The sequence below is a fragment of the Diabrotica virgifera genome, chromosome 2 (assembly GCF_917563875.1).
Source record: "Diabrotica virgifera virgifera chromosome 2, PGI_DIABVI_V3a".
NCBI classification, from domain to species: domain Eukaryota; kingdom Metazoa; phylum Arthropoda; class Insecta; order Coleoptera; family Chrysomelidae; genus Diabrotica; species Diabrotica virgifera.
This window is the reverse complement of record NC_065444.1, coordinates 157,455,616-157,479,925: the sequence shown is the minus strand read 5'-3', so window position 1 is coordinate 157,479,925 and position 24,310 is coordinate 157,455,616. Positions and strand designations below refer to the sequence as shown.

Sequence of the window (24,310 nt, the reverse complement as noted above, 5' to 3'; positions counted from 1 at the left end):
TATAATTATTTAAATAAATAGGGGGTCAAATTTAATTTAGTAAGACTTATGTGAAAGATTTACAACTTTACAGAAAACAATCCTATAGACCTTCATTAGTAATTGAATGATTTCAGCAGTTAAAAGTAATTTTTTTTACAAAAATGACCCCTTTTTAATTATTTAAACAATGATCCCCTTGTATGATTTGGATACTTTCTTGAAAATATCTTTTGTACCCACCTAAACTTTGATATAAAATTTGTTTCAACCTGTACGAATTTACATTTTGATTTACATTTTACTAGACTATTGTACTAAAATCACAGTAAACATGAGAAATTGAAAATGGTTATTCATTCTTGAGAAATGTAGCAATATTTTACTTGTCTTGTTTATTTATGAGTTTTATAATATTAACAGATACATAATTTGTTTCAATATGATGTAATACGTAAATTTCGTAAAAAAAATCCAACGGAATAAAATATACAATATTTATCGTAATTATCATGGAACTCAATGACCCATAAAAATTGGAAATATCCAGAATGGAATTACCAAAATCAAAACGATCTTCATCACAGTCTCCCCTACTTGTATTTTGCACGTGATATAAAAGCACCAACGTATCAGTCAATTTGCAGATTATTTACTTGTAATTAGTTTAAAAATTAAACGTGGTATACATCACTTAAAATGAATTTAAGAAGCATAAATTTAATTGTATTGTCCATATATTTAATTTTACAATCTTCGTACGGTGATGGTCATCCCAATGGAGTTCAAGGTATGTTTTTAATGTACTAAATAAATTTTATGTAATATTACAAAATTTTGCATTATACGATATTCATTGTGTGTACATAGAGGAGGTTGGCTTCGGACTTAATCTATTAGCCACAGATCGTATGAATAACGATTTTATTGTACAGTTTATTCGCATAAGGTACGTACTGGATGTAAACATTAGTTGACAGCGATGTCGTCATCTGCAACATCAGAGATAGCTATTTCCGTTCAGGTTTTGAATATTTTTTGATCCTCCTTCTCCTAAATGCCTTCTCTATTGAGGTTGGTGATCAATATGGCAAATTTCTCTCTATTCTGGGATTGAGGAATTAAGTCATTCCCTGTTCCCATTCCCTGTTCCCATATCTTTATGGGAATCAAATTAATGCATTTAAATACCATTTGACCGAAATTTTGTCCAAGTATTATTTTTAATACCTAATAATAATATTCAGATTGTGAATAACAAATAAACAATGTGTTTCGAACATTAAAGTTCAGACGATCGTCAAATCTATGGACAATATTGCGAAACGCAATAGTCTTTCAATTTGTTTATGGATATTTTAAACTGACTTTTGCAAGTAAAGTCAAAATATAATTATTGTGCATTTTCAAACAGGTTGACATATAAGTTTTCAACTCAAATTTTTTGTAATCTAAATTCGATGTTCAAGACATTGACATATGGCCTCAAAAAACGCTAATTGGCTTTTTTCGGCATTTTTAATACTTAAAACAAATAAACAATTATTGTTTATTTGCATTTTACACTTAAATTTACCGCAGACACTGAGTGTAGAAAGTCCCTTAGAATAAACAAAAAGTTTCTTCTGAATGAGTTATTTAAAATTAAACATCACAACCAATTTTCTCTAATTTTTCACCCTTATAACTTATAACTTATTAAAATAAACATCATAAAAATTTTAAGGGATTTTCTATGTCAGTAGTAATACATTTTTCAAAAATAATTTATTATTTTTATCAGGATTCGAAAAAAATGAACGCTTTTAAAAAGCATTGGGACGAATTTTTACGCCTACGCTATTAATTTATTTTAATTTACTTATAACAATATATAATAAATTTTCGTTTTTAGAATCCTTTGGATTAAAAGAACCAATACCAACATTAAAATTACATCATCGAGGAAAGAAAAGCTATTACTTGGGTAATATTTTTAAAGTAAGTAATTAGGCGAAGCAATAAAGCACTAAAATCGGCCTTACCTCCGAAAAAAAAAAGACGACAAGACGGATCTTACTACAAGACTAATTCTTTTTACATTCGATTCGTGAATGCACCAGGAAAATTTGTAACCTAAAGCCAAGATATAATATTGAAAAATTGTATACAAAAAAATTCATTCTTAAAGTGCATCTCAAACAGATAATAAAAAAATTCAGAACTCGTCAATTATCAGCGGAAATGAGTTTAATGTTGTAACTTGGGGTTTTTGAGGTCGCTGAAAACGAATGTGGCGTCGAAAGTGATCTCCGGACTACCAGGTGCACAGGGTACCTACTGTTTACCTCGTATTGTGGAGTTTTTGGCAAATTTATTAAAAAATTAGACAAAAATCATTACTTTGGGGGGTTTTTGGGGTCGCTAACGACGGACATGATATCGAAGGTGATTTCCTGAGTACCTGGTGCCCAGGGTACCTACTCTTTACCTCGTCTTCTGGAATCGTAGGCAAATTCATTAAAAAAATTAGTCACAAATCATTAGTAACGAGATGAATAGTAGGTACCCTGGGCGCCAGGTACTCCGGAGAACACTACCGATATCATATTCGTCGTCAGAGACCGCAAAAACCCCCCGAGTAGTGAATTTTGACAAATTTTTTAATAAATTTGCCAAAAACTCCAGTAAACGAGGTAAACAGTAGGTACCTTGGGTTATTAATTACATTCCTATACCCTTAAAATCAAATGTCAAGTAACTGGGACTCCATTTGAACCGAAAGCTGACATGGAAGAACCATATCAAAACCAAGAAAATACAACTAAACTTAAAAGTCAGACAAATGTATTGGCTGCTAGGTAAAAGATCCCAGTTATCATTAGAAAGCAAAGTGTTAATATACAAAATTATACTAAAGCCGGTATGGAGTTATGGTATAGAGTTATGGGGCTGCAGCAAACCGAGCAACACTAAAATACTGCAAACTTTCCAGTCAAAGACGCTGCGCATCATAGCGAATGCACCATGGTACGTTTCCAATATAACTATCCATAATTACCTTGAGATACCATTCATCGAAGATGTTATGAAACTACACGCAAACAAAGCCCAAGAAAGAAATTTCGCCCATGAAAATCAAACTATTCAACAACTCTACCAGCCGCCACTTGTGGGAAGAAGACTGAAAAGGACATGGCTGATTAGGTGCATTGGAGAACCATCGATGTATGGTGCCCAAAGCATGCCAGGATTCAAGACTGTTTGCTACTATTTGCTAAATACTCTGTGTTGTAATTAGAGTAGATTGTAAATTTGCACCTAATAAAATGATAGAAAAGGTACCTTGGGTACCAGGTACTCCGTAGATCACTTCCGATGTCATATTCGTCGTCAGCGACCCAAAAACCTCCGAGTAATGATTTTTGTCTAATTTTTTAATGAATTTGCTGAAAACTCCAGAAGAAGTAGGTACGCTGGACACCAGGTGTTCCGTAGAACACTTCCAATGTCATATTCGTCGTTAGCGACCCCAAAAACCCACGAGTAATTATTTTTGACTAACTTTTTGATAAATTCTTTGTCAAAAACTCCACAAGACGAGGTAAACAGTAGGTACCCTAAACACCAGGTACTCCGGAGATCACTTTAGACGTCATATTCGTTTTCAGCGACCTCAAAAACCCCCGAGTAACAAAATTGAACTCATTTACGCCGATAATGGACGAGTTCTGAATTTTTTTTATTGTCTGTTTGAGATGCACTATGAGAATGCATTTTTTGTACCTATTCAATTTTGTAATATTATATCATGGCTCTGGGTCACAAAGTTTCCTTGCGCATTCACGAATCGAATGTAAAAAGAATTATTAAGATCCGTCTTGTCGTTTTTTTTTCGGAGGTTCAGTGCTTTATTATTGCTTCTCGTAAATAGCAAAGCACACATACATATTATAGTACGTTCTTTAAAGGTAAAATATTGCAAAACCTCTAAATTTTAAAGAACCGCTTGGATTGACATGAAATTTGGCATACACATAGCTAACACGTCATAGAAAAAAAGTGATATTGTGCCGATGTGTGCTTTTGCCCTAGGGGTGAGTGTCACCCCCTTTTGGGGGTGAAAAATATATGTTCGAAATAAGTCCGGAAATGGATAAAATGACTAATTCTAAGCAACTTTTTTTCTATAAAGTTTTTTCACCAAGTTAATACTTTTCGAGTTATTTGCGAGTGAATATGTTAATTTTTCTACAAAATAACCACGTTTTCGGAGAGTTTTTCGCAAATAAATCAAAAAGTAAGTATTTGGTCGAAAAAAAATTCTAATAAAAAATATAGTACGTAAAAATGTGAAAAACATGGTGTATTTATTAGATCACTATACCTAGTAGAAGCAGAGTTATAGCTAATAAAAAATAGGTTCATATTCGTCAAATTCCAAATTCAATATTTTAACGTGCCATAACCAAAAAAACGAAGCACTTTTTTGGGGAAACTTGTTTTAACTTTTTTAAATTGTTTAATTTTTGTTTTTTAAAAAAATTTTTTGGCATTAAAAGTAAACAAGTTACGCTCAAAATAAAATTGGTCCCTTTCTTTTGGTAAGAAATCGGGAAAATCACCCCCCAATTAGCATTTCAAATGAACTGTTACCACTTCACAAGTTTTTTACTCGCATATGTATTGATCATATGATCTGTAAGTTTCATCGGTTCAAAAATCTTTATTTTTGAAAGAGCTATAGTTAAAAGGGCTTGAACGAGTCAATTATCACGAGTGTATGCAAATTTAGAAACACCGAATCTTAACCAATTTTTGTCTTACAGAAAAACAAAAAATTAAAAAATATTCAGAAAAGTAAAGCCGACTATTTTATTGTTTAAGATTTTTGGTATCTCTAACAATTTTTAAGTTATTTTGAAAAATTTCAAAAAATTTTTTTTTTCAAAATTAAAATTTTTAAAAATTTTATTTTAAAACCAAATTTTTTTAAAAATAAGCCCTTTGAATCGATGAAACTTAGAGATCATCTAAACACAACATAAGTAAAGTTACTTGTGAAGCGGTAACGAATAATTTCATATAAGTTGCTAATTTGGGGGGTGATCTTCATGATTTTTTTTGCCAAAACAAAAGGGACCAACTTTATTTTGAGCGTAACTTGCTTACATGTGATGCTAGAAATTTTTTTTATAAAAACAGAAATAAAACTTTTTTTAAACACTTTAAAAAGTTGTCATGTGTTTTCTCCAAGAATGCTTTATTATTTGTATATTTCACATTGAATTATTTGGAATATTTGGAATTTTTCGAATATGAACCTATTTTTTATTAGCTGTAACTCTGCTTTTGCTAGGTATAGAGACCCAATATATACACCCGTTTTTTCACTTCTTTATAGGCTATTGTTTTGATAAGAATATTTTTTCGACAAAATGCTTAAGTTTTGAGTTATTTGCTAAAAACTGTCTAAAAACGTGGTTATTTTGTTGAAAAATGAACATATTCACTTGCAAATAACTCGAAAAGTATTGATTTGATGAAAAAACTCTATAGAACAAAAGTTGCTTAAAATTAGTCAGTTTATCCACTTCGGTACTTATCTTGGACATATATTTTTCACCCCCGAGATGGGGTGAAAGTCACCCTCAGGGCAAAAACACACATCGGCACCATATCACTTTTTTTCTTTGACATGTTAGCTATGGGTATGCCAAATTTCATATCAATCCAAGCGGTTCTTTAAAATTTACAGCAAAAACCGTGTAAGAATGTATTAATACAGAATACAAGATTTTTAAAGTAAGTAATGGGTACTTCGAGAAAGAAAGGACGCCTTAGCCTGTGTTATAACACAAATATGGTTACACGGCAGAAGTACTACGTACTTTTTAAATTGGCTAAACACTTTAAGAACCGTTGTATTGATAGATAGATTTATTTATTTACTTTTACAAAAAATATTGTTTGTAGCAAGTCACAGTAGGCATAAAATTAGTATACAGTGACGAGCGGGCTAACAACCGGCAAAATAGCGCAAAAGAGGAAAAACATATTAAATTGTGATATAAAAAGAAATAAATAAAAGAATGCTAGAAACAGCAGAGATGAAAACACTGCGAAAAATCGATGGTAAGTCACTGTGGATAGAGCTAGAAGTGCAGATATACGACGAAGATGCAAGGTGGACAACATTAATATCTGGATGAAAAATAGAAGAGTAGAATGGAACGACCACATAAGCCAAATGACAACAAATAGAGTAGTAAAGACAGCGAGAGACGGTTCCTCAATAGGAAGACAATCAGTGGAAAGACCATGAAAAAGATGGAATGACAACTTACTGGAGGCACATTGAAAAACAGACAGAGTCCTATCTACATAAACAGAAGAAAAAGAAGAAGAAGAAGAAGAAGAAGAAGAAGAAGAAGAAGAAGAAAAAATGGAATGCAATGGCAGAACTATCAGTTCTAAAAACTTATCCAGCTTGTTAAGATATGCGTAAACGGCTGTAGATCCAGAGTACGGATAGGTAACACACTCTCAGGTTCGTTCGAGATAAGCAGTGGCCTGAAACAAGGAGATGCGCTGTCACCTCTTTTTTTAATATAATCCTGGAGAAAGTATGTAGTCAGAACAGTACAAATTAGAACATAATTACTGACAGTAAATTGACCAAAATTACTACTAGCATACGCGGTTGACATCGACATTGTGGAAAACACAGTCGCCAATGTAAAGGAAACTTTCAATAAATTGGAGGTAGAGGCAAAAAAACTAGTTTAAGAGTAAATAAAGAGAACCAAATACATGTGCATCAACAGACAAAAGGGACGAGATAGAATAGGGCAAAATGTTACGATAGACCCATATAACTTTGAAAGAGTGGAGAGTTTTAAATACCTAGGAGCAACAATCACTGCAGATAACGATATCACGGAACATATTAAATGGAGAATTCAGGCAGCAAACAGATGTATGTATAGCCTCCACAATACTATTAAATCTAAGAGCATAACACGAGCATCAAAGAGCAGAATATATATTCATTTATTTTATATTATCTAACCGACATTAGACCGGTGCTCATGTATGGGTGTGCGACGTGGACTCTGACCAAAGCAATTAAAAAAAAACTTAGATGTTTTGAGAGAAAAATCCTCAGAAGAATATTTGGACCTTATCACGACCCTAATAGCCACCAATACCGAATGAGAACAAATGCTGAGGTCAAGCAGATGTATAAGGCGAGTGACATAGTCCAAAAAATTAAATCTCAGCGTCTAAGATGAGCTGGCCATGTCATAGATTCCCTAATAACCGCCTTACCAAACTGATCTGGGAGGAAGCCCCCACAGGAAGAAGGCCCTTAGGGCGCCCACGAATACGATGGAGAGAAAATATATGGTTAGATCTAAGAACAATGGGGCTACCCACTGACCCAACTATCATGGACGACCGTTCGAGATGGAAGCGAGTTGTGCAATCAGCTAAGACGCACCCCGGGTTCTAGTGCTACCAGAAGAAGAACAAGATGTTCTCAGCGGGTGCAGAACTGACTAGTCGGTTCCCATTCGAATTGGTAATAAGATGTAGAGACTATGCATTCAGTCAGTAGCCATGGCAGGAGAAGCACGTTCAAATAACACTGCCGATATCAGTAGTAATATAGTTTGCAGAAAATGTAAATCTAAAGTAGTTTCACCGGTAAAGTGTATAATATGTGATAGCTGTTATCATCCCAGTTGTGCCAAAAAACTGGAGTTACAAATTTTTGACAAAGTTTTTACTAAATGTTGTGAAAAAACCGAAGATAAAGCAAACGGCGACTGTGATGACAAATTTTTCGATGCCATCGAAAACTTAGCTGCGTCGACAGAAAATAAGGTAGATATACACATCTTTAAATATATTATCAAACAAAAAGATCTCTTAATATCAGAACTAAAGGAAAAAATATTTCTATTAAATACCCAAATTGACTCATTAAAACAATTAGAAACAAAACAAGTTCCGGAAAAAACTGACTATTCTTTATTTAAAAAATCTAAACACAAAGCTGATAGCAATAAACAAGTCTTCAATTCACCAGAGTCAACAATAGGCCAGGAGAAATATAAGGAGAACAATTCAATTAGCGCTAAAGATGTCAGCGAAGCCATAAACCGAGCGCAAAATATAATACCTGCATCTAGCCGAACCGAAAAGACTGGAGATGCCAACATGCAAATAAACAGTAACATTCCTACTGATTGGCAGAAAGTGACGTACAAAAAAAGAACACCCAAAAAAAACTTATTAGTGGGTAACTATTCTGGAAATTCTAATGTAGAAGGAGTGGATCAAACAGTTGCTTTACACGTATTTAATCTGAAACCGCAAACATCTGCAGAAGACCTTCAATCATTTTTATCAAAAAACCTGCCAGAAGCCAGCTGCTCAGCTCTTCCATCTCGTCGTCCTGATATATATTCTTCTTTCAAAGTGGAAATCTCGAAAGCAAACTACAATAAGGCGTTGGATGCCTCGATTTGGCCAAACAAAGCCTGTATACGAAATTTTTTTCAATTGAGGAAAAAGAAAGAGCAAATCGAGTAGAAGTATCTATCGACAATGAAACAAAACATACGGCAATTTTTAAAATTATACAGTTAAATATAGCGTCTATTAGAAACAAACTTGAAAGGTTGGAAATTCTGCTTGACCAAGAAAATCCCATTGTCGTCAGTATTGCGGAGCACTGGTGTAAGCAGGATGAAATATCTCTAATGGTAACTCCGGGTTACGATCTTGTAACCAGTTATTGTCGATCTATCCATGAGCATGGCGGATCAGTTCTGTATGTGAAATGTGGGTATGAATATCAGATCATCAATGTGTGCCAGTTCGCTGTGGAGATGCATTATGAGTGCAGTGCGGTAAAAATAATGTTTTGTGAGAGAAAAGTTGCAGTCATCAGTATCTACAGGCCTCCCAGTGGAGACTTTTATTTGTTTTTGAAGCAGTTTTCCTATACGATTGAACTCTGTAATAGGTATGTTGACGATATTTTTATTTGTGGTGACTTAAACATTGATTATTTAGAAAATAGTTTATTTAAAATTCTTTTTAACGATGTTCTAATGAGCTACAATCTTAGCATAACCTCTATGGTTCCCACAAGGGTAGCGACAAATTGTTTGAACCAAACTTCTATCAGTAAGATTGACTATATTTTAACCAATACAGCTAATATACTTCAATGCAATTCTAATGTTTTTGAAGCGCATTTAAGTGACCATAGAGCAATCAGTTTGGAATTTGTAGTAGACATTAATAGTAGCTGTACTAAATCCAATGACCAGCCTAATTATAAATATTTTAGAGACTTGTCTGACAACAACCTTAAACAAATTTCTTCTGTGCTATCTGTAACTGACTTTGACGATATTTATTTAACCGATAATGTTGATAAATCCTTTGAAAATTTTATAAGTAGTTTAATATATGTATTAGATTATTGCTGTCCAGTAAAACGGTATAATATCAGTAAGCATACTTGCAATAAAAAATGGATTACTCCGGAAGTTAAGCAGTCTAGTGTTCATTTAAAAAATGCTTACTGGCTTAATAAGGAACTAAAAGATGCCAATTCTCTTGCAAATTATAACAAAATTAAGAAAGACCACGCGGAACTATTACAAAAATCTAAATTAAAATTCCATGATCAATTGATAAATAATTCAAGTAATAAAAATAAGACTGTATGGAATCTTGTTAACAAGGCAACTGGCAGGAAGTCTATCCAAAAAAACATAGCATTAAATATAGATGGTGAAAGTTGTACTGATTCTAAGCAGTTGTCTGAAGTTTTTTGTGATTATTTTGCTACAGTAACCGAAGAGAAACTGTCAAATCATTTTGGGAATTCTCGATCTAATAGTTGCACATCTTCTACTATTCTTAAAAACAGTTTCTTCTTTAGACCTGTTGTTGGTAATGAGGTAATGAATGTGATCAATAATTTAAAAAATAAAAAAAGTACTGGACTTGATTCTATCTCGATACGAGTATTAAAGGCTATGTCATCTGATATAATAAACCACATTGCATATTTGATAAATTTATCAATAGGTAAAGGAGTCTTTCCAAGTATTCTAAAAAAAGCAATCGTTATTCCTATTTACAAAAAAGACGATCCGGAAGACATTTCAAATTATAGACCTATTTCCTTATTGTGTGTACTTTCCAAAGTATTTGAGAGAATTGTGTATAACCGTATGTCTGAGTTTTTGGGTAGATTTAAAATTGTAAGTGATTGTCAACATGGCTTCCGTACCGGTAGATCCACTCAGTCTGCTGCCTGCAGATTTTGTGAAAGGGTCTACAGATCTTTGGATGCAGGTGAATATGTGGCAGGTCTCTTTTTTGATCTAACCCGTGCCTTTGATTGTCTTGATAGTCGTTTTGTTAGCAATAAACTGTATAATATTGGTTTTAGAGGCATATTTTTAGATTGGCTAATCAATTATCTATCAGATAGGATCATTTCTGTTAAAATCAATGAAGCTATTTCGGAGGAACGTTTTATTAATCTGGGAGTTCCACAGGGCTCTGTATTAGGACCCCTGATTTTTTTGTTGTTTATTAACGATGCATCTAACCAGTTTGATATTTTGGACCTGACGTTATTTGCAGATGATACTTCTCTTGTGGTCTCAGCACAGACCTATGAGAAATTGGCATCTACTTGCAATAGTTTTTCAGCTCGGTTTAATGACCGGTGTCGATCTAATAACCTAATTTTAAATGTAGACAAAACAAAAGTAATATATTTTAATAACTTAAATTCTGTTAATCCTGTACTACATCTAAGTTTTAACAATGTACTACTGGATTCCTCAAATCATACTAAATTTTTAGGTATCCATCTCGACTCAAAATTAAAATGGTCAGTTCACATAGACATGCTCAGTAAGTCCCTTAATAAGTCGTACTACGCATTATCCCGTATTAAAAATATTATGCCCATCTCTGCGCTTTTAAATGTATACTATAGCCTTATAGCCTACTATAAGTAGACTTTGTTACAACATAGTTTTATGGGGGAATGCAGTCAACAGTGACAGAATATTTATAACACAAAAACGTATAATACGAAAAATGTTTGGAATTAGACCTCTTGAGAGCTGTAAGCCCATATTTATTAAGAATAATATTTTAAGTTTTCCATGTATTTATATCTTCAGAATGTTACTATATGCTGTTGATAATATTCATATGTATGACAGAAATTCTAGTTTCCACAATTATTCGACACGAGGTGGCGACTTGCTGAGGGTACCTGGTCATAGATCGAGTAAATTTGAAATGTCAGTAAAGTATATTATGAGCATTAGATTGTTTAACGTTTTACCAAAAAAATATAGAACAATGAATAAATATTTATTTAAGAAATCCATTAAAAGCTTATTGCTTACCAAATGTTATTATACTGTGGAAGAGTTTGTTTCGGACAGAAATATTACCTAAATGTTATCAATTCTATCTACCTTAAAATGTTTATAAAATTTATAAATGTATTAATTTTATTGTTTGTTTGTTTGTAAAACTAATGACATGTCCTATACATTGTATGTCTTAAAGGATGAATAAATATTATTATATTATTATTATTATCAATGTGGGGTAGATATATTTTCTCCATTTCTATTGTTGCATTCAGATCTCCGACTACGTACTATCTTAACATCATTTTTCTTCTTCTTCTTCTCTTTGTATAGACATGGCTCTGTCTGTTTTTTCAATGTGCCTCTAGTAAGTTGTCGTTCCATCATTTTTATGGTCTTCCCACTGATCGTCTTCCTATTGGGGAACCGACTCTCGCTGTCCTCACTATCCTATTTGTTGTCATTCGGCTTATTTGGTCATTCCATTCTATTCTTATGTTTCTTACCCAGTTATTAATGTTACACACCTTGCATCTCAGTCGTATATCTGTACTTCTAGCTCTGCACCACAGAGTCTTACCATCGATTTTTTGAAGGGTTTTCATCTCCGCTGTTTCGAGCAATCTTTTGTCCTCTCTATGTCGGATCGTGTTTCTGCCGCGTTTGTCATTATTAGTCTGATGACTGTTTTGTAAATTCTGCCTTTCATTTCTCTTCCGATATATGTATTTCTCCATATTGCGTCATTCAGGCAACCTGCGGCTCTGTTTGCTCTATTCACTTGATCTTCAACTTCAGTCTCGAGCCTTCCGTAGCTGGATAGTGTGATGCCTAGGTATTTTAACTCTATCACTTGTTCTAATATTTCACTTTCCAGCTCCAATGTACATCTTATTGGATCTGCTGTTATAGCCATGCATTTTGTCTTTTATTAGGAAATTAACAAATTTTCTGGCGATTATGTTGAATTGGTGTAGCATAGTTGTAAATCATCTTCACTTTGAGAGATTACTATTGCATCGTCCGATAGCAGATTATTTTAAGTTGTTTTTTACCCATTTGGTATCCTTTCCATTGGTTATACTGATTATTAATCGATGATCAATTTGTAAAATTCTAAATTTTTTATTTTAGTTGGAATTGTACGGTATTTTATGTTTTAATGGCTCATAAATAAATAGTTTTTTCTACAATCACTTGATAAAGAAGACTTTTTCGCTTGTCAATGGCAACGAAAAGTTGACGTTTACTGAGTACCGTCACTTTATCACTCTAGCGTGTAAAGTTTGATTTTACGCGCGTTGTCCATAGCAACCGTACAACCATACAATACAAACACATTGAACATTCAAACTGATAGATATAAAAGTTAATGTTATGACATTATAATGACAGATATAAAATAGCTACAATAAAGTTAATGATTTAAAAATACATACTTTCATTTTATTACGTGATTGTAGAAAAAATGTATGTATTACAAGCGCAAAATGGCATTATTGCTTTCGAGTAATTACCTCCGCTACGCGTCGAGCAACTTTTACTCTCAAGCAATAATGTATCACTTACTCTAATGTAACTTTTACTCTCAAGCAATAATGTATCACTTTTCGCTCGTAATACATAAATAACTATTAGAAATGCAGAAATAATTATTACTAGGCAGTGGATTTTATGCTACAAGCAGATTGCTTGATATATCGCCTATTTGAGAACTTTACCAAATTTTGCATATTTTTAAAGAAACATGCATATATTATTATTATGTGTCTATTTAAAAACATTTCTGTCTATACAAAAAAAATTCTAAATTTTTTTAATTCAACACAAAATATTTCCTTGCACATATGCGGTCGTACCTTTTCGGGAACGGCTAATTCACCGCCTTTTCGGTTTTTCTTAGAAAACACCCGATCTTTACCCACAAAGACCGCATAGTACGCCGTCATAAAATTATTGTAAGGATCAGGAAATTCGGATTTATTTAAATTTTATTACTCTTAGTAGGTATAATTTTGGCGATCCTTTTAAATAGGTACCCTATTGTTAAGAGAATATTTACACCTCTAACCATCCTTTTGTGATTCTTTGACGGAAATTTAATAATATGATTTAAATCAGGTCCCGTTTTGTTCGTCGAACAAAAAGTATTGACCACCCATTGAGAGTAGGTATCTATTATAGGTCTGGATCCCGCGTATGAAAAAATAGTTGATTAATAGCAAGCTGAAAATTTGTTAATAGCTTAAGGGTATCTAGTCGGATAAACTTTGATATATAGGAACACTGGAACAGGGGCAGTTTTAATTGCGGAACAGGTTAAAAATTTGGAACCGTCACACCACGAAAACGGCACATTTATTTTGTCCGACAGAACAGACTTAAACTCTCCGAACAGAGATTAAACTCTCATGCAAAAATCAGACTGCTATTTATCACCTGTCATAATTCCTGTCATTTGACATATTCTACATGTTCCACTCATTAAAACGTCCATTTGGTGATAAATAACAGTTTGATTTTTGCATGAGAGTTTAATCTCTGTTCGAAGAGTTTAAGTCTGTTCTGTCGGACAAAATACATGTGCCGTTTTCGTGGTTTGACCGTTCAAAATTTTTAACCTGTTCCACAATTAAAACTTCCCCTGTTCCAGTGTTCCCATATATCAAAGTTTGTCCGACTAGACACCCTTAAGCTATTAACAAATTTTCAGCTTGCTAATAATCAACTTTTTTTTCATACGCGGGATCCAGACCTATTAACCACCCGATTAATTGCAAAGTATTTCAAGCCGATAAGAGGGGATGTTATTATTATTAAAGAAGATATTATTAAATGTATGGAAACATCCGTTGGTTTTGCTAATAATGGGTATAATGCTTCTGATGGTAATAATTTTCTAAAGGGGAAAGTAAATCAGCCAGTAAAATTAGCCACTTTTAGTCGGTCAATCCGAATGCTTAGTTTTTGTGTAAAAGTACTTCTATTTGTGAATAGTGCATTATGCGGAAAGACTCTAGCCTGGTTTATTCTTTACACCAACGTGGGTTTTAACATTACTTTTTTCCTCTTCTTTCTTTAATAAATAATATTTGACTGCATCCTCAACTTTCAAAGTTTAAACAGTTTGAAAAAGTACGTGTTATTGTCGTTGATACCATCTCAGCGAAAATTTTCGGTCACACAACAAGTCAGGACAGAAATATGTCAGGACAGAAAGTCAAAATTCAAAAAGATGAGCGAATCGAAAGTTGTTCAGTTATCCATTGACAGTAGAAAATCGTTTGAAACAAATTTGTATAATATACATTATGTTAGTCATATTGTGTTTTATTCTAAATAGTTACTTTCAAGATTCTACCTGTTGCGTACCTATATTATATAAAACATAATGTTTTTATTTGAAAGATATTTTTATAAAACTCACTGAATAGAACAGAAAATATGTGGCTTCAAGAAATATGCATTCTTTGAATTTTGTACGAACCTTGTGCATATTTCAAAATGTTTTACTGCATATATGTATGCGCATATTTCATCAAAATTAATCGCATATAAATCCGCTCCCTAATTATTACCTTCTTACTATTTTCGGGTCGTATATTCGAGTGTACTCGAAATAAGTACCTGAGAAATTCGGGTAATTGTGCTTTGAGTACTTTTTTTTGAGCAATGTACTCGGTACTCTGTACTCGTTACTCAAATGTGAAAAGTACCCGGTACTCTGTACCTGAGTACAATTTATCAGTACCCGGCCCAGCTCTGCTGGTCTTCTCAAACAAAAAAAAAACACAGCACACTCTACGGGTAAACCATAACCCAGTTGCTACCAATTATACTTGTACATAATTAAATACGTAAGTATTCAAGTGACGGAATCCAAAATTTAAATTTTATCAAATTTATATACATTCTTAATTACAACCTGTGTACCAGTACTGGTTCACCGTACTGGACCAAAACAAAAACATCAGGTTAGGTATATGCCATGTCAGAATTTCTGAAGCTACTTTCAATGCAGACATGACAGAGACTTGCCCCGTATATGCGCATGACAGAAGGCTGTATACTACTTGTTGAAACTTTTTTTATATATCTTCACATATAAAAAATTACAAGAAAAAACCTAATAATAAGACATGAAATAAATTGAAATTAAAGTTTGGCAATAGAAAAAACATAACCTTATTATGTTCTTTGCAAATGAATAAAGGATATTATGCTATAATTTGGAATTTATGTGGTTTCTTAACCAAAATAATTAATCTACGGATAACAAAACGGAATATCTACGATGGTGAATTGGATTTTATGACAAAGAAATGATAGATATGTCAATATATTACTTACTTGAAACAAGCAGTACGCCGGCGGTATATCCTTTATGTGTAAAAACCCAAAGATAAATGTAGTTTTGATTGAATACCAATTCTAAAAATGATCTTGGCTAGTGCTCCTTGCTTTTTGTTATATATGTTTCATTCTTATCCCATATTTTCCGGTCCAAATATGTCACTTAAAGGTGAGAATGGATTCTCAAGATACCGTGTGATGATAGAGTTATTCTTGACCAACTAACCTTCCCAATCAAAAAATCGATTCCTTTCCACTTCAAAGAGGCTGTCGCGCGTGAGCAAAGAAATGTCGTTTTAAAATCGATCGCGGGCGTATCACAAGGAATTTCTTGAGGGGTATTATCAAGTTTAATTAAATTGATTTAATGAGCCCCTAATTCTTGAGCAGCTCATTCGTGGACTTATTAGCTTGCCTAGAGAATCTATAAGTGCTTCACTAAAGGCTGTCTCAAATTCATGTCACTTGCTGTGACAACAATAATGAATATCATGATTTCATCTTTGGATTATGCGGTGGCCTGTCCATTGTACTTCTTGTGATTTCAGTTTCACATTAAAACTTTTTTAGACTACTACACTTTTCAAAAAACATTTCATAAAAATATTTGACTTTGCAGGGCAACCTACTTAAAGCCGAGCAATTTTGCAGATACCACGGTATGAATTTGGTGAATATAGAATCAACTGAAGAGAACGACTTTTTGCAAAAAATAATCGTTGAAACAGGTAGTTTAGGAGGTAAGTAAAAAGTTTTGAGAGGTAAGACTCTTAATAAAATATCTATTTACTTAGTCATTAGTCTGCACGTATAAACTTTTTTCTATTTATTTTTTTTCTATTCATTTTTACTGTTGAGCGCGTCTTGATTGTTTTAGATTTTAGATTTTAGACCGTCGGATTTCGATATGAAGTTTAACCACGATTTTATCCCTTATGCCTCTTTGTGTAACAAAAATTTTATATGAGGTAAGCAAAAGAAAATTTAGAATTCAACCTAGTTCGTTTTTCCAAAAATCCAATTTTCCTTATTTTTCGCAACTTTTCGAATATAAAATTTCTCGTTGACACGACCTGCCGTTATGGCTTGTTTTTGCTGGTTCGTTATGCTGATAAACTTTTAATTGCCATGGAGAAAATCACAAAAAAATCTTCTTTCTTAACTCAGGCAACACTCGTTAGTCTCTGGCACTTAGTCGTAATACATTTGTACCTTCAGTTTTTCATCAGTTTTCTTATTAGTAGTTTTAGGATCTCCTCTAGTTGAAATATCATTTGACCAGTGAATTCCTGCCTTATATCACACCTAGCACACTGCAATGGCACAGTACGCGTATGGCAGTCTCTTCGTCCATTTCTCACTTTCTGCATCATGGTTCATTCACTTTACCTAGTTCGTATAGGTGATTTCTTAAATGGCAATGTCCAGTCACCATTTTAGTTACCGTTTTGACCTCTTGTTTATTGAGATTCATCTAACTGTTCGAGAGTTCTTTTATCAATATTTTTGATTATTTTTTAGTCTGGATATGCCCTTGAGTGGTTCCGCGTTTCTTTTGATTATTCTTTATCAGCCATTTCTATATCTAGTTTTTCGTAGCATCTTTATTGATGCCACAGAAAGGTTCTTAGCCTTCAAAAAATTTTCTCGAGTCTTGTTTTGCTAACATATCTGCTAGTTCGTTCCCATGCACCCCTTCATAACCCGGCACCCATATTAAAGATATTTACTGCCTTTTGCGAGGTTTTTCAGTAGATATTTGTAGTTTCTCACCAGTTTGGAATTGGTATAGAATCACCTTAGAATAACCGATTGGCTATCTGTGTAAATGTTGATTCTCTTAGCTTTAGGGTCTTCATAAATGATTTCATCAATTATTCCATCAATGCAGGCAACCAAAGCAAAAAATTTAGCCTAGAACACAGTTGTATGTTGACCTAGGCTGTAAGATTTATTATAGTCACATGGTTGCCCAAAGACTCCTAATCCAGTACCATAGGCAATTTTAGATCCATCAGTCAGTGAACCACATTAAGTCCACATTAATATTTGGGACTTTTTGTCCTCTAGATATTATTGTGTTAATTTTCTCAGTAAAGATTAGTTCTGGTGTCATCATATCTGAGTTCGTCAAAAAGATTCCTCAAGTATAGCCCCAGTAGTGTTTTTCCTCCAAGTATGGTTTCCTTTGAGTCAGACTAGTCATAAATGCTACAAATGCGGGAAATATATAATTCCCTCGGAGGGAAACCTGTGATAGCCTCTAATGAGGCCGTTTCTGTACTATTCAAGGCTCCTGTTATATTTAGAAGCGCTTGTCGTTGTAGGGTGGTGATAGTGGTCGCACAAAATTGCAAAGCCGTCTTTCTTCACCAGAGTACTGAACCATAAGTGACTATCCGTCGTATCACTGATGTGTATACCAAGAGATTACCTTTGGTTTCAATCCCCAGGTTTTAACTACAACTCGTCTGCAGTTCCAGAAGAGTCGCTTAGCAATATTGGTTATACTGGTAATATGAGTATAACAATTGAGTTTCGAATCCAGGGTTACCCCTAGATAATTAACTTCATTGGTTACTTAAAGTTTCTCTCCAAGTAATTTTAGCTCACTCATTCCAGTGCGCTTTCTCTAATTTGCAAAGGCTACCAGTTAAGTTTTAAAAAAGTTCACGGAGAGGTTCAATTTCAAACACCAGTTCTCCATCTAATGCAAGGCATGTCGTATCTGATCCGCAACAGTGCTGGGAAATTTTCCCCTAGTCCATGAATCAGATCATCGACAACTATGCTCCATAATGACGGTAACAATACACCGCCTTGAGGGCATCTCTTAGTTGCCCTCGGATTTATGGCATCTTCATACTTGTCTGTGCATATTATTCTGCTCTGAAGCATCTGAATAATCCACTTGCATGTTGTGTAATTGATTTTCTTCATCACTAGTTCGCTTTGTATAGACTCGATTGAGGTATTATCAATTGTACCTTTTATATCTAAAATGCAGCAAGGGCGACTTCTTTATCTTGCAGACTCCTTTCAAGTTCCGACACTAGATTGTGGAGGGCAGCTTCACCTGATTTTCCTGCCTGATACGTCAGTTGCCGTTGGTGCAGTAGATTTTCATTTAGATTGTTTTTCTTGGATGTTCATTCAAGATTTTTTCCATAGTTTTCTAGTCCTGTAGAATTTTGCTAAGGTGTAATCTGTTTTCCCTGTTTGGGAATAAACGCCACCCTTGTCCTTCTCCAAGCTTTGGAAATAAATCCCAGAGCAGGACTAGATCAAAATGTTGTGATCAGTGGACCCATGGTTATTTCCAGACCCGCTTGAGGAAGCTTAGGAAAAGTTTCAATAACCTTTTTGACCTTGTGAGAACCAAAGATCTCGTCAGAGGTCAGTCAGTCCGTTTTGGTTTGGCTATTGTTTGCCTGATATTTGTGACTACCTGTCAATTGCGTCGACCACGGGAAGTGAATACTTTAAAGAGGGTCTCTTAATATCCTCTTTCTCTGGGACACTGACCTATTGACACTACATTTTCATAGTTAGTTATTAACAGCGATAATACTGGGCGGCTCCACGGAGCTGTAAATTGTCGCTCAAGATCGGGAAAAGGAGCGTCGTCAAGGTCATGTCGCAGACAGATGTTTCAATATCTCTAGATATTATAGTTCTGTCCTATGAGTATAATATTGGTAAATCTACCAGTTTATACCTTAATTTTATATAGGGATGGTCACTTCTAAAAATTCCTATTGTTGTAAGATTAACACGTGCCTTTGCAATTGTGATAAAAATAGGACCTTCAAAAATTCAAGACCAAGACGCGGCGCTATGCGCGCTGTAAAATGTCGCCCTCATGGAGCCATGATTTTACAGCTGTGCTGCCGCCGTAATTTTACTACTACTGCTAGCGTCAATTTGTCGCTCGTGGAGCCGTTCGCTAAAAGAGCATAAGGAAGAAAATCGTCGCAACATATGCGATTTTCTTTACAAAATTCAATTTTTACGCAGATACCCCTAGACAATCCCATATATTTCACGTATTTTATTCTCGTTACCTTCATAATTTAGTGCTCCCAAAGCTATATGGGATAAAATCGTGGCTGAAATTCTATTGAAATCTGACGACCTCTTTGATGCCGCCTGATTATTTAAGTGGCGATTTTTCCGTCTTAAGCTTATTATTGCATATATCTACATTCTACATACAGGCGAGGAAATAAAGAATCGCCTAAACTTCTAACTTTTTTCAAGTAAAACAAATCGTTATGAAATCTGTTGTATTCGATTCAGCAGAACTTCAGGAAAATTCTTAAAGGCTTGGCATGACGGACTAATGAACATTGCATTGTTTAAAACAGAAAATGAATTATCCAAAGTGCATCTCAAAGTGTTCAAAAAGTAAAAATTCACAACTCGGAAGATAATCATGGAAATGAGACCAATTTTCATACTCGGGAGTTTTTGAGGTAGCTGAACCCGAATATCGCGTCTACAAAGTTGTAAGAAGTACCTGGTGTCCGGTATCTACATCATCTCATGGAGTTTTATGAAAATTCGTTATGAAAATAGCTGCAATTTATTACGACGGGATTTTTGAAGTCGCTGAACACGAATATTGCATCAACGATGCTGTACGTGCTACCTGCTGCCATCTATCTACGTCGTATCCGGAAATTTTATGGAAAGTCGTAAAATTTGCTGAAAATTATTATTCCGCGATTTTAAGGTTACTGAGAGTAACTCCTATATTAGTTTTAATCATAAAAGTACTTAATACACTCACCGGCACAAAATTTCGCCACCAAAAATTTTTGATTAAATTTGAGAATTTATAACTTTATTATTTGTGCTCTGGTTTTCAAGATTCTTGCACCAGTTTGTAGGTAAATGTATTAATATAGTTTGGTATTATTCGGATAAAACAAAAATTTTGATTGCCTGACATTATACAGGGGGAAATGGAAGCGTTGTATTTTCTTCTAACTTTAAAAAATTATGTGAAAAATGGAAGGGCTGATTTTGTTTCATAGTTCTGTCATATTATTCCAGAGGCATCGTTAAAATTTTGTTTTTTGAATTATCCGAATATCTCTTTTCTGGTAAGACCTGTGCCATTTTTTGTAAATAAAAACACTGATTGACTCATAAAATAGAGGTTGGATTGATAAGTTTGGAATGGCTCGCATGCAGCCCAGATCTCAATTCTACTGAGCATTTATTGGATGAATTAATTAAAGCTATTCGCCGTCATCCTAGGCCTCCAGAAAATTTGGTACAGTTATGGCCCTAGTAGAGAAATATCGGGCTATTCCCCAGGCAAGGATAACCAATCATTATTCGATGCCAAACAGATTGCAAGCAGTCGTTGATGCAAGAGGTAGACATACCCGCTATAGAATTGTTTGGTTTTGTTGTTAATTTTAGTGCGTTTGATAGTTTTAATTAAATGAACCTTAAAAGCGGTGTTTTTATTGACAGCTCTTACAAGAAAAGAGATATTCGGATAATTCAAAAAACAAAACCTTAGTGATATCTTCAGGATAATACAAAAGGAGTACGAAACAAAATCAGCCCTCCAATTTTTCCGCAGAATTTTTTAAAGTTAGGAGAAAATACAACGCTTCCATTCACCCCCGTATAATGTCATCTAAGCAAAATACTTTTGTTACCGGAATAATAACAAACGACTCCAATACATGTACCTACAAACTGATGCAAGAATCTTGAAAATCGGAGTACAAATAATAAAGTTATGGATTGTCAAATTTAATCAAAAATTTTGGGTGGTGGAATTTTGTGCCGGTGAGTGTAGATAAGTTTTAATCATATACTCGAGGTTCTGACATTTTCATAATAAAAAAATCTAAAAAAATTTTTAGGATGTTTGCTTTTATAATTTGCGCTCTGAATTGTTGCCAAGCATATGGCAAAATATATATTGGAAGGAACATGCACTAATAGAGTTGAAGTACTGAAAAACATAAGCCGTAAACAGCTTGGAGTTATAACAGGCTTGCTTATGGGACATGCGTCAGTCAACAGACATTTTCAAACCATTAGGGTGACTCAGAAATAGCCTTTTTAATAGAAAATCTGAAAGGGACAACCATGTATTACTTGACTGCAAGACGTCCAATTAGTGCAATTAGTACCAATCCACTAGCACTAGACCTATAAACTGGTACCGGGTTCTCGGAATTCTGGAATGGATACATAAATAAAATAAAACACAATTTTTCAAATAAAATTTCTCAGGCTGTCCTTCATCTGCCCGAAAAATAATCTATTATTTTCCAATGAGTATCTTCCAATTTCTTGGCATATTTACTGGGAACTCGTTTCTTATCTAGCGCTCACTAAACATCTAAAATATTAGAACATGGTATAAATTCTACCATATGCTCGTTAAAAATTAATGAGTACCATAGGAGCGTTTTGTAATAGTATTAGACTAAGAGCCGGGATGCATATTTACAGATGCTTGCGTGTGTAGACACCAGGGTGTTGAAATCAGTTAGGGTTTGGAAAAACAGTACATTTACACATGCTAGCGCGTGTTGACACCACGGTGTTGAAATCAGTTAGGGTTTGGAAAAACAGTACGTTTACAGACGCTAGCGTGTGTTGACACTAGGGTGTTGAAATCAGTTAGGGTTTGGAAAAACAGTACAGTTACAAATACTAGCAGATTTGGACACCAGAGTGTTGAATCCAGCTAGCTTTCTTAGTAATTAATATACATGCATAAATGCTAACGGCTATTGACTTTGATTTTATATACCTACTGCTGTGGAAAAATATTTAAGTGATTTAGGTATTAGTAAATAATTAAACGTTGTTGGGATATAAACAATAATATATTAACACAAAAGAACAACATAAAAAATAATGTTGCTCTGAAGCTATTTGCTTGTGGAATTTGTATAATTAACTATTTAGATGGGAAATAAGCCACAATTAAATTGAAAAAAATAATTTTATTAACGTTTCGATGCCCAAATCGGGTGTCGTTGTCAAAATAAAAAATACTACTACAGGGTGTTTGGTAAAGAATGGGCCATAGCTTAACCTCAAGTTCCTGAGGTTAAAATAGGCCAATTTAAGCTAACTTACCTTACTACAAAGTTTATAATAACCGAGATACAGGGTGTCAAAATGAAACTTTTTTTTTATTTATTATTGAATATTTCCTGACAGGCATGAGACATCAACACGAAATTTGGTATGTGGGGGTTTTTCGGGACGAGAAAACTAAATTCCCTACCAAAAGTTATGTGTTGCCCAGAGGGCGCCACATACGCGTTTCAGCACTCATTTAATACGTTCAATTTTTTTTATCCATCACTCCGTATAATTTTGACATTAAAATTTGTATTCCCCTATTAGTTTTACTTAAAAAAGGTATATCTCTTTCATCTCCCTAAACTCAACCGTTTACGAGATAAACGCATTTTAAATCTGCGGTGCAACATAATTTTTAGCATAATATCATTGTAGTTACATCAGAAAAATAACTTAAAACCATAAAATTATCTGAAAATGTATCGCAAATTTCTTCAAATGAAATTTGCGATGCAATGCCATAAATTTGAGAACTGGCACAATTATTATGGTTTTAAGTTATTTTTCGAGTTTAACTACATATGCTAAAAATGATGGTGTATCGCAGATTTAAAATGCGTTTATCTCGAAAACCGTTGAGTTTAGAGAGATGAAAGAAGTATAGCTTTTTTAAGTAAAACTAATAGAAGAATAAAAATTTTAATGTGAAAATTATACAGAGTGAGGGATAAAAAAAATTTAACGTAATAAATAAGTTCTGAAAGGCGTATGTGGCGCCCTCTGGGCAATATATAATTTTTGGTAGGGAATTCAGTTTTCTTGACACCAAAAAACCCACATACCAAATTTCATGTTGTTATCTCATCTGTCAGGAAATATTCAATAATAAATAAAAAAAAGTTTAACTTTGACACCCTGTATCTCGGTTATTATAAACTTTGTACTAAGGTAAGTTCGCTTAAATCGGCCTATTTTAACCTCGGGAACCTGAGGTTAAGCTATGGCCCATTCTTTACCAAACACCCTGTATATTAAACAAAAATGTTGTTGCTTAGTAAAAAATTCTACCAATAATTTTTTTAATCTGACTCATTTATATTGGCAATTCATACATATATTATACATTTTAAAGTATTTTTTACTAAACAACAACATTTTTGTTTAATTTAGTAGTACGTATTTTGTACTTTGACAACGACACCCGATTTGGGCGTCGAACCGTTAATAAATTTTTTTTTTTTTATTTAATTGTGGCTTATTTCCATCTAAATAGTTAATTATAAAAATGCCACAAGCACAAAGCTTCAGAACAACATTATTTTTTATGTTGTTTTTTGTGTTAATATATTATTGTTTATATCCCAACAACGTTTAATTATTTATTAATACCTAAATCACTTAAATATTTTTCCACAACAGTTGGTATATAAAATCAAAGTCAATAGCCGTTAGCATCTATGCATGTATAACCACTAAAAAAGCTAGCTGGTTTCAAC

At 33.8% G+C, this 24,310-nt stretch overlaps 1 protein-coding gene across 1 annotated transcript in view; it reads left to right on the top strand.

The window, feature by feature from the left end:
- The first annotated feature begins 530 nt into the window (after nucleotides 1-530).
- The window catches only part of LOC114336474 (snaclec coagulation factor IX/factor X-binding protein subunit A), a 31,185-nt gene continuing 7,405 nt past the window's right edge, over nucleotides 531-24,310 (top strand). The window contains exons 1-3 of the mRNA XM_028286848.2: nucleotides 531-769; nucleotides 1,874-1,959; nucleotides 16,363-16,483. Of these exons, the coding sequence (XP_028142649.1) occupies nucleotides 679-769; nucleotides 1,874-1,959; nucleotides 16,363-16,483 (298 nt within the window). The 5' untranslated portion in view covers nucleotides 531-678. The remainder of the gene's footprint in view (nucleotides 770-1,873; nucleotides 1,960-16,362; nucleotides 16,484-24,310) is intronic.